Source organism: Sitophilus oryzae, unplaced genomic scaffold (assembly GCF_002938485.1).
Source record: "Sitophilus oryzae breed Bouriz unplaced genomic scaffold, Soryzae_2.0 scaffold_926_pilon_pilon, whole genome shotgun sequence".
Lineage (NCBI taxonomy): Eukaryota > Metazoa > Arthropoda > Insecta > Coleoptera > Curculionidae > Sitophilus > Sitophilus oryzae.
Window position 1 is genome coordinate 113,584 of NW_022147557.1, and position 15,970 is coordinate 129,553.

The following is a 15,970-nucleotide window of genomic DNA, read 5'->3' on the forward strand; positions in this document are numbered from 1 at the left end:
CATATAGAGGTGCATAGTAGACGAAAGAGACCAATTTTACGAGGACATCGATAGGGCAATTACAGTTCCTGGATGGAATTATATATTACAGTTCCTGGAATGGTTAGAGCGACGGTTAGGATAGACTTGAAAAGAGAAAGGTCAAAGATGGTCCGACAAAACAAAAATACTAAATGGAACCCCCCCAAACAGTGACTCCAACTATGCAGATTCCATTACAGCTTTCCTGGAAGAACGGACCTTAAACAGCCAACACGATATTGAAAATATAAGTAGCAATATTGTTGAAGCCATTAAAGAAGCGGAAGTACAACACTGCCAACAAATTAATAACAAACAACAAAAACTCACCTAAAATACAAAGAATATGATATCTTTGCGAAAAGAAATGTTAAAACAAAACAACAGAAACTCTGAAGACCTGAGACAATTGAACAAAACAATATCTAAAGAAATCAGAAAGGACGTAAGAAAATTTAATACAGATAATATAAGGCGAACTATAGAAGAGAATAAAAGTATGAAGGTGTTGCGGGGAAAACTGTCAAATGGAAAGAGAGAGATCTTTAAACTAAAAGACAACCAAGGGGCCGTAACAACAAATAGAGAAAGGCTGTTGAAAATAACAGAAAACTTTTACACTGAACTATACACAAGTAATCACCAACAAACATACAACAGTCAACAACGTCTGTGCAAAAAGATAGTTAACCAGGGATCAGAGGATATACCGGAAATAACTACAGAAGATATCAGAAAGTCTTTAAAAGAAATGAAAAATAAGAAAGCCCCGGGCGAGGACGGCATAGTGATTGAGGCTGTAAAACTCGGAGGAAGAACACTATTAAAATGGATTAAAGACTTATTTAATCTATGCCTTGAAAAAGGAATAATCCCGTCTCAATAGAACAACGCCATAACGATACTTCTCCATAAAAAGGGCGATATCACCGAGCTTGAAAATTATAGACCGATAAGCCTTCTTTGTCACTTGTATAAGCTGTTTACCAAAATCATTGCCAAACGTCTCTAACGTAAACTAGATTTCTATCAACCAAGAGAACAGGCAGGCTTTAGGAAAGGTTATGGAACAAACGATCATCTTCAAGTAATTAAAGTCCTGATAGAAAATCTGTGGAATACAACAGGCCCCTAGCATTGGTGTTCGTTGATTTCCAGAAAGCATTTGACACAGTAGAATTAACATCAATAATATCAGCATTGGAGCAGGGAAGAGTAGATTATAGGTATACAAGGCTTATAGAATACATATATAGTAATGCCACCACAACTAGAAAAACTTCACGAAACAACAGATAAAATTGAGGTAGGCAGAGGAGTTCGACAAAGGGGATATTATTTCGCCTAAACTTTTACAGCTGTCCTTGAATACGCAATGAAATCACTCTCTTGGGAGAATAGGGGCATAAATATCAATGGTGAAAGGTTGACACATCTCAGATTCGCAGATTACATCGTCCTCGTCTCAGATAACATCGGAGATTCAAAGCAGATGCTCGAAGAATTAGTGCAGGCCTCATTAAAAGTCGGTCTCCGGATAAATACGAGTAAAACGCAAATAATGACAAACTTAGTGCTGATACAGAACATCAGAATAGGTGACGCCGACATAAAAAAAAAGAGACACATATATACAAATATCTCGGGCACGAAATACAAATCGGAAAGAACAACCAAACACACGAGATACAGCGCAGAATAGGTTTGGGTTGGGCTGCTTTTGGCAAACTGCGGGAGACTTTTAAAAGTGATATACCCATATGCTTGAAGAGGAAACTTTATGAACAATGCGTCTTGCCGGTAATTATATATGGAGCGGAAACTCTAAAGCGGAAACATTAACGAAAAAGTCTGCAGAAAATTTAAGAGTAGCCCAGAGAGCCATGGAGAGAGCCATGCTTGGAATAACTAAAAGAGACAAAATTCCTAATAACACTACCAGACAAAAAACCAAAATTAAAGACATAGTGGAACACGTAACTCGAATGAAATGGAGATGGACAGGTCATGTGGCGAGAACATCTAAAGACAGGTGGAATAGAAGATTGTTAGAATGGCGACCTCGAGCAGATAAACGTAGCAGAGGCAGACCACCGACACGCTGGACCGATGATGTAAAGAATGGAGAAATATGGAGGAGGCCTACGCATGATGATGATGATGATAGAGGTGCATTAATTAACTGGAATATTGAGTTAACTATACCGGGTGCGTCTCAAAACTGGCTCACCTCTATAAATTTTATTTTTTTTTGATAAAAAAACGAAATTTGGTATGTTAGTATATGACATAAATTGTGATTGATTGACGTATCCAATTTTTTTCGGTCACTTCCTGATTCACAGGAAATGATTACAACTTTTGATTTTTAAATGGCACCTTCGATATTTTTTTACTATATTCGATGGAAAATGACAGTTTGAATAAAATTTAACTTTTCTCGGTCGTTCTTCTTAATAGGATCTGTGGTAAACTAACTTGTTATTTTTGAGACTAACAACAGTATTTTTAGAACTTGATGATTCTTCAGCAAAACTTCTCAATAGCTCGTAATAAGGTCCTCCTAAGAACATTGTTTGCTTTCAATATCTAAGAAATTTTACATATTGTAATATAAAATAATAACGTATATTTATCAAATCTGGATATTTCATACCATTATTTAAACTGTATATTAAAAGAATTGTATATCGTATATAATGAAATTATGAGTATTTAGAATTTAAGTATAAATTTGTTTATTTTAGTTTTCTTAACAACTATTATTTTTTTTGTTATTTATTTAGTAATATTTGTTCTGCTGTTATATGCTCTGTTCTGATGTTTATCTATCCTATATATTTCTGTGCTATGTTTTTCTGTGTTTTATAGAAATATAACCAACAATATAATATGAGTAATAGGTTGAATATATTGTTTTTATTTTATTATTCTGTTTAAGTAACTACAGTATAATATGAATGTAAACTTGCTAAAATTTTGAAAATTATAATCGAAGAAATTGGAATATTTAAGTTAAATAAATTATAACCGTGTTACGTTTATTAAAAAAAATATCAGTAACTTTAATATTTATTTTTATTTTTACAGGAAAAAACCTTAGAAGGCTACTGTAAGAAGGTGCAAGAATTCTGTCCGCAAAAACCAGGTGACAAAGGCGATCGAGGGCTTCCAGGGTTGCCAGGTAACCAACTTTAATCTGTTTAATCCTTTGAATAAGAAGACTAAGGAAGGAGCATATCAAAAATCTTAGGTACACCGCGATGGGCCTCAAATATGGCCGACTTAAATTCCGGTTTATCAGTGTCGTTCCAATTTTATTTAAAAAATGTAAAACTATGATGTAGGGTAGACGTGAGGTAGACTCAATAATTTGTTGTTTTATTTTACGTTGTGAATAAATGTTGGTAGTTATTAAAATTGTTATAAAATATATAATTCTAATAAAAATAGATAAGTTATAATAAGTATTTATTAACACAAACATCCGATACGCTACTGAAGCAGGTAAGTCAAATTAACGTATCTAAATTCTTTGACATCTAATCTTTGACAAGTAATAAATAAAAGCTAAAATGCAAGAAAAATATATAATTTAGTTAATTTAAGTGAATTTCATAAATGGTCGGTTTACTACACGTATGTATATTATATAGTCACTTACTAGCGAAAAGTTGTTCCATTATTTCACTCAATTTTTGCCGAGATCTACCGCACGCTACACAACCAACTATTTTAGAGTCTTTTTCGATAAATCGCGATAGTGTCACTGTTAATTTAAGTTCTGCCACAATTTCCATCTAGATTTACTACCTTTATACAACTATCAGTAGTAGAATAAATAATAAATAACATAAAATAAGCTCCGAAAAAGACTGACAAATCCACAAAATTTCAAATCAAATTCAAATGTGTCAAATGAATCGTCAAACAGAACTGTCAAGTATCGCCACCCTAGAGTGCTTTTATGGTGCTTTTTCCGCCCACCATGCATGGATACATGGATAGCATTATGCTCAAATTATGCTCCTTCCTTAGTCTTCTTATTCAAAGGTTTAATCTATAAAATAAATACTTGCTTACACCCTACAATAAAGTAGAATTTTGGACGGTATAAAAACAACGAGAGATAAAAAAAGATACTTTATTGTTAGTTTATAACACGACTTTATTATGGCATTTAATAAAAAAATTGCCAATTTTACAGAAATTATTTTTTAGGTTATCCGGGCCCACCAGGACCCAAGGGCGAGAACGGGCCAATCGGCCCTCCAGGAAAAACGGGATTACCAGGATTTCCGGGATCGAAGGGAGATATAGGATTTCCAGGAGAAAAGGTATTTCTTTTAACAGCTTTGTTTTATATCTTATTAATGACCAATCCGTTTAAACTCTTTAGCTTTTAATTCATTTTTTTTATAATGTTGTCTTTTTAGATAAACTGGCATTCTAGACTTAAACCCCTATATTGTTTGGCAATAAATTTTAGAAATTAGAATATTATTTTAGTGTCTAACATATATTTGTTTTTTAGGGTGAGCAAGGTCGACCAGGTTTGGATGGTCGCACAGGTGTTCCTGGATCGCCAGGATTATTCGGAAGTCCTGGACGAAATGGACATGACGGTATGCCTGGAATGGATGGTATTCCAGGAAAGGATGGAAGAGATGGATCAAATGGTAAGGTTATTTATTATATTAGTTTTTTTTTTCGAAAAGAAACTAATCAGTTTTTTTGATAATTAATAATTTATATAACAAAAATTTGATTTATTAACTATGCGAATCTTATAGAAAAGGTTTAGTAAGTTTTTTCTTTTAATTTATTTTGTGTAATAATAACACCATCTTAAAAATGTAATGCATCTCTGCAATCTCTGCTAAACTCTTCAGGTGGTGTGATTTTCTGGTTTATTTTTAAGCATATACTTTCTTGACTATGCGGCAACACGGGACTTTGAATTATTTGAGATACGGGCACCGATCCAAGTAGTTGGATGGTACTAAGAATAACTTAATACTTTAATAACTTCCTAAATTGTACTGATACAAATTTAGCAACCAGAGGTACAGTTTTAGGAGGCAAAATTATTGAAAAAAAAAACAAAATAAATTATTTAGTGGTCTTTTTAGAAATAATGTGATATTTAAGCATGTGGAATGAAATGAAATATTTCTTAGTTTGAGCAAAAAATACACACCATCAGTTACATTTCTCCAAGTCATACAAAATTACTTACCATAAGTCATCCATATATCAGTGCACACTTATAAAGAATCTTTGATATGTATTTTTTCTACAAGCACTTGTGCTACTTCAAAAGGATCTTATGTATTACTGGACGTCTTATTGAGCTTACGTACCACCAGGTGACACTCCATTGCAATTATAAACCCGATATTGTAGATGTATGATTTAGGAACAGGTGCTCTATTTAAAATTTATCAGAGAATTAGTTAAAAATAACCAATTTACCAGCAATCCTTAGTTTTAATTAATAACATCAATAATTAGTCCAATTAGAAATGTACTAGTATTTTATATATTTATATACAAGCCGCAAAAGTCTGTAATAACACATTTGACTCTCTCACAGTATGAATTAATCATGATTCCCCTTTCATGTCATTGCTAATGAGTTTCTCTCCAATTCCTTTCATAAATTTCTACCTGTAATACTTTTATACACTGCACTTTAAATTTTTAATTATTCCAGAACTTGAAAAAACGGGTTAAACCAAAGACCACCCTTTAGAATATCGGCATTCCTATCTCTTTATCTTCTTCCAATATCCATTAAATTAAATTTTAAAGTTTTCTCCGATAATTTTACGAAAAATTTCGCCCCGATAATACCTCCAAAGTCATAACGAAGCCTTCGATTGGATGGGAAACTTTCGTTGTGGAAAAATGGATTTTTCCAAGCTATGCAAAAAATTGTAGTGTTATTAAAATGAGCAAGTTAAAGTTTTGCGTTGCCTTGCTAGTTTATAAATTAAGATTTATCTTATAGGTGGTAATAAAATATAATAACTTTTTAAAGTTATTTTTTAGTAATATAGTAATTACGGTTGTTTTCGTTCTCAGAAAAGAGTAAAGTTTATAATGAATTTCAAGACTCATTGGTATGTGAGATTGAGAAATATGTTTTCTTTTGACAATTTCATATACGGATGTTTCTCAAAAGCGGCTCACCTCTATAAATTTTTTATTTTTTATATAGAAAAACGAGATTTGGTTTGGAAGTATATGACATAAATTAGGATTGACTGACGTATTCAATTGTTTTCGGTCACTTTCTGTTTCAGCGGAAATGACTACAACTTTTGTTTTTTTTAATGACACCCTCGATATTTTTTTACTTTATTCGATAGAAAATAACCCTCTGAATAGAATGACATATAATATGTCAACTTTTGACATTTTTAATTAAAAGAAATAAGCATTTTCAATTTGAATTTAGTGTGCCATGGCTGTAAATGTAACGACAAATTGATTTGAAATACCAAGTGTTTGGTACCAAATTATTCGTAAAAAATACTTTTCCTAAATATGTTAGTGAGCCACCCTCGTCCCATTTGAAAAAATTGAGATATGATTAAAAATACAATTTTATCATCTTTTAACCAGCCAGGAAAAGATACGAAAAATATTAGATGATCAAATCTATTTTCCAAGGCTCTTTGATTAAATATTAGTGTTTTTAACACAGCCATGGCACTCTAAAAGGAAATTTAAAATAGGTTTTTTTAAGCAAGAATGTCAAAAGTTGACATATGGTATTAAATAACTGTCTGAATAGATTGACATATTCTTTATATATGTGAATCTATTCAGAGAGATATTTCCTATAATATATAATGAAGTAAAAAAAAATACCTAGGGTGCCATTTAAAAATCAAAAGTTGTAGTCATTTCCGCTGAAACAGGAAATGACCGAAAGCAATTGAATAAATTAATCAATTCTTATTTATGTGATATACTAACATACCATGTCTCTAACCCATTTTATTAAACATATTTATTTCAGGTCAAAAAGGTGAAAGAGGCTTACCTGGACCACAGGGACCCAAAGGAGAAAGAGGTGTGTAAATAAAATCTTTGAAGGTACTAATATACTGTATGATTGAAAAAAAAACCGTATCAAAGATGGCTGGGAATTGACAATCGATGATAATTTTGACGAGGTGAATCTGTACACCTCATTTACTAAAAATTAACTAACCCTAATTATAGAATGATTAAAAAATGATAGAAAACGTTTTCAGGCACACAAATCTATATCCAAAAAATTGGTTTTTCTCGAATTTTTTCTCATTAAAAAATAATGTTTACTTAATAAAAATTAAGAAATTAACTCAAGCTTACAACTTTTTAAGGCCAACTTGCACTAAGCGCCATTAAATAATTGGCGCCGGGAGGTACGTATAGCCGCCCATATTAAAATATGTTAATAAAAAGTTGGTAGGCAGTTCTTTAAGTTTCGAAGTAAAGGAATTTTTCCAATTTTTTTTATCTTAAAAACTGCGACTTTGACTGATTTTAAATTTAATCCTAATCTTAAATTGAAAACCGCGTTTCGCTAGCTACCGTAATTTTGGAGTTGCGATTTTTTAAAATTTTTAACCCCCTCCCATACCCCCTTACCAACCCCCCACCCCCACCAAAAACTACTGGCCAGATTCTCGGGCGCCACAGTATTTTTGTGCCAAATTTGGTTAAAATCGGTTTAGCGGTTTTTGAGTTATCGTGCTACAGACGGACAGACAGACAGACAGACACCATGAAAATATTTTGTATTTCTGACCCAAATAACTCATTTTGAGTGAAATTAAAAAAAAACTTTTTTTGTCGATCTTAATAGCCTACCATACCTGTTGCTATGGTCGCTAAAAATAAAGAAGAGTAAGGGATAAGAAATTATGTCTAATGGCTTGACTTCCCGAAAATTATCATCGATTGTTATTCCCCAGCCGTTTTTGCCACCGTTTTTTTTTCGATCGTATGGTATAATCTGTTGTATCTATTTTTTTAATTTATATATTTTCGAGTATACCTACTATTTTAGTGTATACTAATTCAGATTAAGGTAACTTATGAACATGTATTATACATTTATTATTAGGTATACATGTTGAGAAGAAAAAAATGTTAATTAAAACCTGGTAAAAGTTTAAAGCCGCTTAAATTCTATACTCTAATTTCAAACTGCACGTGCACTTTTAAAAAGCTTTATCGCTAATACAAACAAGAGCCCCGAGCCCCGATCATCCTAATCTCTTTTGACTTCGATGCACCCAACTTTCGGAAAGTCTATTAACTTCCTCTGAACGCAAAAGTTGCCCATCGCTGTAAAATTACATTGAACCATACCTTACCCTCAGTATTATCCTGACCCAAGTAAAACTTCCATTTTCTCATAAAAATTGTTGGTAGTCATGGCGGTCGTTACCGGTTGTCATGAGATTTTTCTTTGAAAATCTGATACTTGTAATTTTCGATTTTATTATTTTTTTCTAAATATGACATGTATCACTTTCAATTTTGTTCTGAGTTTCTTTAACAAATCTGAAATTAAAAATCATTGTGTTACATCTGATTTTATAATTGTCAAATGAAATTTGTTGTATACTGTCTGCACCGAGGGGTGAACACTTAGGGGATTTATGGTGTACACATGAGAGGATTTCCAGGGGATGTACCGAGGATGTAGTGGATGTACCGAGGATGTAGTGGATGTACCGAGGATGTACTAGAGGATGTAGGGGATGTACCGGGATGTAGGGGATGTACCGAGGATGTACTAGAGGATGTAGGGGATGTACCGAGGATTTACCGGGGATGTATTTCGAATTATTTGGGGCGTAATTTGCCGAATGCGATGTTTCAAGTCATCCAAATTTGTGGGTTGTCTTTTGAATACATTTTCCATAAGGTATCCTCTTCGGTATCCTCTTAAAAAGGTTTTTTTCTAATATTTTTTTTCACTTTTTAATTTGTAAATGAGAATAACTCCAAAAAGCTTGGATTTGGGTATAGCACTAACATGGAAAATATTCAGAATTTTAAGGGCAATTCAAAAATGCAGAAAAATAATAATTATGTTGCCACGAGGGTTGCCATTAAAAGAAATTGTTTTGGACAAAGCATTTTTGAGACACCCTGTATAATATTCATTTTTGGCATAATCTGCCCCGGAAAAATTAAAATAATTGATGTGGCCGAGCGATTTCCAAAAAATGTGGTTCTCGAGATGTTGATATTTATTCAATATTTTACAACCACCCTGTACGAAATCAAATAAGATCGAATATCGATATTGTGAATATAGATAGATATAGATATTTCCGATATGAAGTATTCATAAAGAGATATAGCGGTATCTGTTATATCGATAGCTATATCGATATTTATGGACCAATATATCGTTACTTGGTTTTCACGTATGTGAATTAGCTTGTGCACATCCGTTTTTCTCAATGAATTTATTAAATAAAGTTTGCACAAGCCGATTTTCACAAGCCGATTTGCACAAATTTCATGGGAGTGAAAATGGACCTTTATTTAATATATCGATAAAAATATCGATACTCAAGGCTTTGTGGCTCACCCCTACTCATAACCTCAAAATATCTCGCAAAATGTATGTATAAGTCAGATATATAGCCTTTAATCCATATCTCTAGTATAAGTTTATGCAAAACTGTGTTTGGCATGTGTGTTCATATCTTATTGCATAGTGCCGTAAGCGTTATGAATTAAAGGGAAGTGTGTGTAAATAATTATTATTGTACCCTCTATACGTCAAAAACGAAGTTCATAAATGCGAATGCCTTTAGCGTTGCCTATTTTTAGGTCTGTTTTATAAAGTAGATCCTCGGTAGCTACTAGATCTCATTTTTATTTGGGGTTCAAAACACGAGATTGATAACTTTGCACATAATATAGGGCTTTACGCATGACTAAGTTATTTTTTCCGCCGACATAAACTGCATAAACCGAGGCATAAACTGCTGTTATACAGGGTAAGTCTTAAATAAGTGCAAATATTTTCAGGGGTGGTATATTTTGACCCCAGGAACACGTCTATGATGTTTTTTTTGCAAATAAAATATGTTAAAAATCGTGCATTTTCTTTTAAATTTCCCTGTATATTTTTCGAAAACTTTTTAGAACTGCCTGTTCACCGCTAATTTTCCCACGTTATAAATTCTTAATCTCTGATATTACCATAGTTACAGCTTTACTCTATGGTTACGGCACTAAAAGGGATGCAAATACAGAAAAAATTCAGGTGGCTATCAAAATTAAAAAAAATCAATTTTTTTTTAAATTTTCAAACTTAAATAACTCGGTTATTTTGGACTTATTTGAAAAATGGTAAAGAAAAAATATGTTTCTTTTATCGAGATCTACCAGCCCTGAAAATATTTGCACCTATTTAAGACTCACCCTGTATAATAAAAGTAACGGCGAATTGTTGTAGGCACAATAATAGCCGAGATTGTTACAGCTCTGGCAAGATTTGATATGGGTTGGCGCGCCTTAGTTCGATTCTCGATAACCCCATATAATTTTTTTAAATGGTTTTGATTTTTTTTTATCCTTTTGAATTCAACAAAAACTATATTACTAGCCAATAAATTGTACAGGTTTGAGAAATTTTGTGTAGTTATACATTTAATAAAGCTCGTAATAAAGTGGGAGATCGCTCTAACATAAATAACAATTCCGGTTTCGTCGTAAGTAAAGTAACCTTAATTTTGTTATTTTAAATAAAAAACACCCTGTAAATTTTTATATCCCTCTAGTAAATGTAGTCGAAATGGTGCTTCATCTTTTTTATATATTTAATAGTTTCGGAGATAATAGCGTTCAAAATTTTAACTTTCTTTTACCATTCAAATAAAATTTAAAAAAATATATACAGTGTGTCCAAGATAAGTATATCTCGAAAAGTATTTTAGATACGTAAAACGGTTCATCACGAAAATTATTCTAAATGTATGGCGTACACATGAGAGGATTTCCAGGGATGCACCGAGGATGTACTAGAGGATGTAGGGATGTACCAGGGGATGTACCGAGGATGTAGTGGATGTACCGAGGATGTAGGGGATGTACTAGGGGATGTACGAGGATGTAGGGGATGTACCGAGGATGTAGGGGATGTACCGAGGATGTACTGGAGGATGTAGGGGATGTACTAAGGATAGAGGATGTAGGTGTACACTTTTTGCCCTAAGTGTTTACCCCTCGGTCTGCACCAAACTACCGTTATAGTACCTACGCTTAGAGTCCTCGAAATATTATTTCTCTAATTTAAAACTGGTTCGAATGAAGCAAAAGTCTAACATTTAGAAAATACAATAGGACATTGACATAATTATAGGATGACATCTTAAGAGTCTATTACGCTATATTGTTCGGGTGGCTCTCAGGGGTCGGGAAAAGCGGGTGTTTTGCCGAAGGAAATATATATTACTAGCATGTACCCGCGACTTCGTTCGCGTCGAATTAATCATCTGTAATTGTGATATGATAAAGCAAAGCAAGAATTTCCATTAACATACAAACTGGAGCAGAATCGTGGTTAATCAATTTCCCAACTTTTGGGAACACCCTGTATGATTTTTTAAAAAATTTAAAAATATGTAAAAAACAAAATAAATTATACGTGTCCAAGCGTTTTCCTGAAAGACTAACCGTTTTTTAAATAACAAATATTGTAATATTTGAGGGGCGTTTTCTTCTTGGAATGTGAGATTAGAGAAACCCCTCCTCATCGAACCTCTACACCCCACAGTCAATCCGTTTGCCAAAATCAGCTTTAAACGTCAAGCAGTGTAAGCAGAATCGTGATTAATTTATAAAAAACCTTAAAATATGTAAAACAACAAAATAAAAACTCACCGGTTTTCAACCTCTAAACCCTAAAGTCAATCCGTTTTCCAAAAATCAGCCTTTTACGTCAAGCGCTTTAAGCAGGATCGTGATTAATCAATGACCAGATTTTTCGAAACACCCTGTATACATTTTTAAAAAATCTTAAAATATGTAAAAAATAAAATAAAATATACGTGTACGAGCGTTTTTTCGGAAACTTGATCGTTTTTTAAATAAAAAATATGGTAATACTTGAGGGGAGGTTTCACCCCCTTGGAACTGGGATTTCGAAAAATCCCTTCTTATTGAACCACTAAATTCTAGAATCAACCTGTATGCCAAAATTGAGCTCCTTACGTTGAGTGGTTTGAGCAGGATCGTGATTAATCAGTGAGTCATTTAAGAGTGTTATATATTAGTATAGATTATTTCAGGGACGTTTTCACCCTCTTGGAATTTGAGGTTCGAGGAACCCCTCATTATCGAACCTCTACACCCCACAGTCAATCCGCTTGCCAAAAATCAGCTTTAAACGTCAAGCAGTTTAAGCAGAATCGTGATTACTCAATGGCCATACTTTATGAAACACCCTGTATAAATTTTATAAAAATCTTAAAATATGTAAAACAACAAAATAAAATATACGTGTTTAAGAGTTTTTCCGAAAAACTCACCGGTTTTTAAATAAAAAATATTCTTATATTTGAGGGGTGGTTTCACCCCCTTAGAATTCTACCTCTACAGAGACTACTAGAACCTCTACACCCTAAAGTAAATCCGTTTTCCAAAAATCAACTTTTTACGTCAAGCGCTTTAAGCAGGATCGTGGTTAATCAATGATCAGATTTTTCGAGACACCCTGTATACATTTTTAAAAAATCTCAAAATATGTAAAAAAAGAAAATAAAATATACGTGTTTAAGCGTTTTTTCGAAAACTTGACCGTTTTTTAAATAAAAAATATTGTAATATTCCACCCCCTTTTTACCCCCTTAGGGGATGAATTTTAAAAAATCCTTTCTTATCTCACGTAAACATCATAAAAAGAACCTCTGTGCAAAATTTCAGCTTTCTAGGGTCAAGGGTTTGGTCTGGGCGTTGATGAGTCAGTGATCAGTCAGGACTTAGAGATTTATATATATAGATATTTCAGAAATCTGCCTAAAGTGGGCCACTCACAATACTACGCCGCAGTACGATTATGTTGGATACGACAAAATCGGACGACAATTGACAATATTGTATCGTGTGTGTGCACAACCGACCAAGTTGCATTGTATTGGATCGCAGTTCAAAACTTTTAACTGCAGCAGTAAAATCGTGCCGATTTCTGTAAAGATGTCTAAATATTCCTAGCAATTTTTAACTAAGTTTTTTGAAATCTACCGAAGTTTTACGTGTCTTTGGAAAGTTAAAGCTCCAGAGTATCATGATCGTGTAGTAAGAAAACGGGCAATGTGTACTCTAGTTGCAAAATTCAAAGAAGTGGAGCCCATATTGGTATCTTTTCTTCTAATGAAGGGTGCAACTAAATTAAGTAACTCTAAATATGAGTCTTCGTCCATTCGTAGATAATTACGCCAATCATCTGGGTACAGCCGTAATTCTTCGAGTAAATTAATATGTGAATATGTGGATCTTTTTGGTAACAATTCCTTACACCACCACCTTCGATTACAATATCGTTTCTTCCGTTTTTAAATTATTTGCACTGCACATACTGCAGCTGTTGCTACCAAAATATCTTCTTCGCTTTCCAACATTTTTGCTTGTACAACACTTTTAAACTAAATGTTTGATTGTGAGTAAGCGTTTTGTTGTACGATTCTGTTGTACGGCGCCACAGTATCGTGAGTGGCCCACTTAAGGCTTAACCTGATCCTATCGTGTTAAGCCACATCCAAAATTCCAAACACACGTGCTTTGATTAAGGCTTGATTAAGGTCTGCAGAGCTTCAGGGTTTGCCATAAAATAGCGAGCAATTTGTTACAAAACCATATAAATTATATATCACTGTAAACACAAAACTTCAATCTATTTCCGTATCGTAGCGGAATTTTAAATTATATCTTTATTTTCGAGAAAATTTAGTCCAAACATAAGGTTTTTTTTTGTTGATGTTTGACCATCAAAATCTTAAAAATAAAGAAGTTGTCTAAAAATGTACTACAATACGGATATATTATAATCCTTTATCTTTAATTATCCTTCTTCATTTGTTTAAAAATACGTGGACAGTTTTACATAAAACGTTAAATGCCGAACGCTTATTTGGCTACTTTTTCGGACTAGTGGAATGGACTCTTAAGGTACGTTGGCATTTGCCTGGTTTTGCATTGTTATCTGATCAGTTTTAATTTAAAAATAGATGCAGTTTTTCTTAAATTACTTAAAATCATCTGGTCCAAAATGGTTCAAAAAGTAAAAATTAAAACCCCTATTAAAAAAAAACCCTATTACAACTTTGCTGTGAAATTAACAGAGGAGCCAATATTTGCACGGTTCAAAAATTGAAAATCGGTAACTAAATTACAAATTTTATTTGACATTTGTCAAAAGTCAAAGTAAAAAAAAAGTAGCCGTGGCAACATTGCGACGTGCATTTGTCAAATATTTTGATGACGTGCAAGCAAGTTTTAATTATTTTCCTTTATCTACGACTTTATAAATTATTTTTTCAATAAAAACCCTTTTAAACACTCAAATACAACCGTAATTAACAGGGAAACAACCAAACCTATTCGAAGCAGCAAATTAATTTCGCTTTAAGGTGAATAAAAAGTTTGCTAATTGAACTAATGAGTTTTAAAAAGAGACGTGCCTTTGAGCAGGAAGAACTTCAATGCACAAATGAAATAGAACGAAAAATCTTTATGCAAAAGCTCGGATCCGGATCTCTAATTGCCGACATTTAATACAACTGTAACTCGGAAGTAAAATTATATTATGCGAAAAGCAAGTTTTTGTTTTACAATATCGCGTATAAATAAAAGGTTATCTTTTTATTTGGGTAAAAGTAAAATCCATGAAGTAATTGTAGTATCAGTATGTCTTCTTTGGAAGATGCATATGATATATTTTTTTAATTTTTCTTATTTTGGTAGATGTAAACTATTTTTAGTATACCATGTATATGTCGCGGGCATATAGAATAATCCGGCTTTTTGCAAAAAGACTAGGCATATTATAAAACGCCTGATTTTTACACAAGAGAAGATTTTTTTACAAAAAGCCTATCTATTTTCAGTCACTTTGCAAAAAGCCTAATCAGAATTAGGCATATTAAACAATGATGATATTTTCTGTACACTTCTGCAAAAAGACTGCCTGTTTGCAGTCATTTTACAAAATGGCAAATCGAGAATCGAGACCAGACCATTAAAAAATTATCAAAGTTTAGTTTGGTTTACGCTTTAATAAAAATATCCCATATTTTCCTATACAAAAACAATAATTATTTATGTCAAAATTTTATTATGTTTAGACGAAAAGAACTCGAAATTTCATAAATTTTAATTATAAATAACATAATTTTAAATACAAAATATATTAAAACCTTAATATTAATATCTCATTTAATTATTATACTTTGTAGTTCCATTCTCTGAACAGGACTGCTTCTTTGTGGAACTTTGCTTTCTTTTAGAATAAAATGAATTTAGATCTTTATAATAATCGTACTCAGCCATACTCTATTTAACAGAATTATCACTTTTTGTGCCATTATTTCTAAATTTTGAAAGAGAAGTTCAAGAAGTGTCGTTGGATAAATTTAGGTTAGTTATACCAATCTGGCGTAAAATGTTTTGTGCAATCTTTTTAGGGCTTCATGGACCTAAAGGAAAATCTGGAAGACCCGGTATTAATGGAACACCTGGATTGCCTGGAGTTACGGCTTATGAATACAGAAATAAGAATATATCAGCTCTTCTTATACCGCCTTCTATTGCTGGTGAGTCAATAATTTTTTATACTGTCTTGCGTAGTTTTGTGAAAGTTATTTTGTGTAACATTTTTACTTAGAAAAATACAGCAGGGCGAGTTTTATACGATGTTCTCTAT

General features: G+C 32.7%; 1 protein-coding gene across 1 annotated transcript in view; it reads left to right on the forward strand.

The window, feature by feature from the left end:
* The first annotated feature begins 1,279 nt into the window (after positions 1-1,279).
* The window catches only part of LOC115890808, a 93,695-nt gene continuing 79,004 nt past the window's right edge, over positions 1,280-15,970 (forward strand). Inside the window, exons 1-6 of the mRNA XM_030911157.1 lie at positions 1,280-1,327; positions 3,112-3,205; positions 4,243-4,358; positions 4,556-4,700; positions 7,052-7,105; positions 15,732-15,860. Coding sequence (XP_030767017.1) covers positions 1,280-1,327; positions 3,112-3,205; positions 4,243-4,358; positions 4,556-4,700; positions 7,052-7,105; positions 15,732-15,860 — 586 coding nt within the window. The remainder of the gene's footprint in view (positions 1,328-3,111; positions 3,206-4,242; positions 4,359-4,555; positions 4,701-7,051; positions 7,106-15,731; positions 15,861-15,970) is intronic.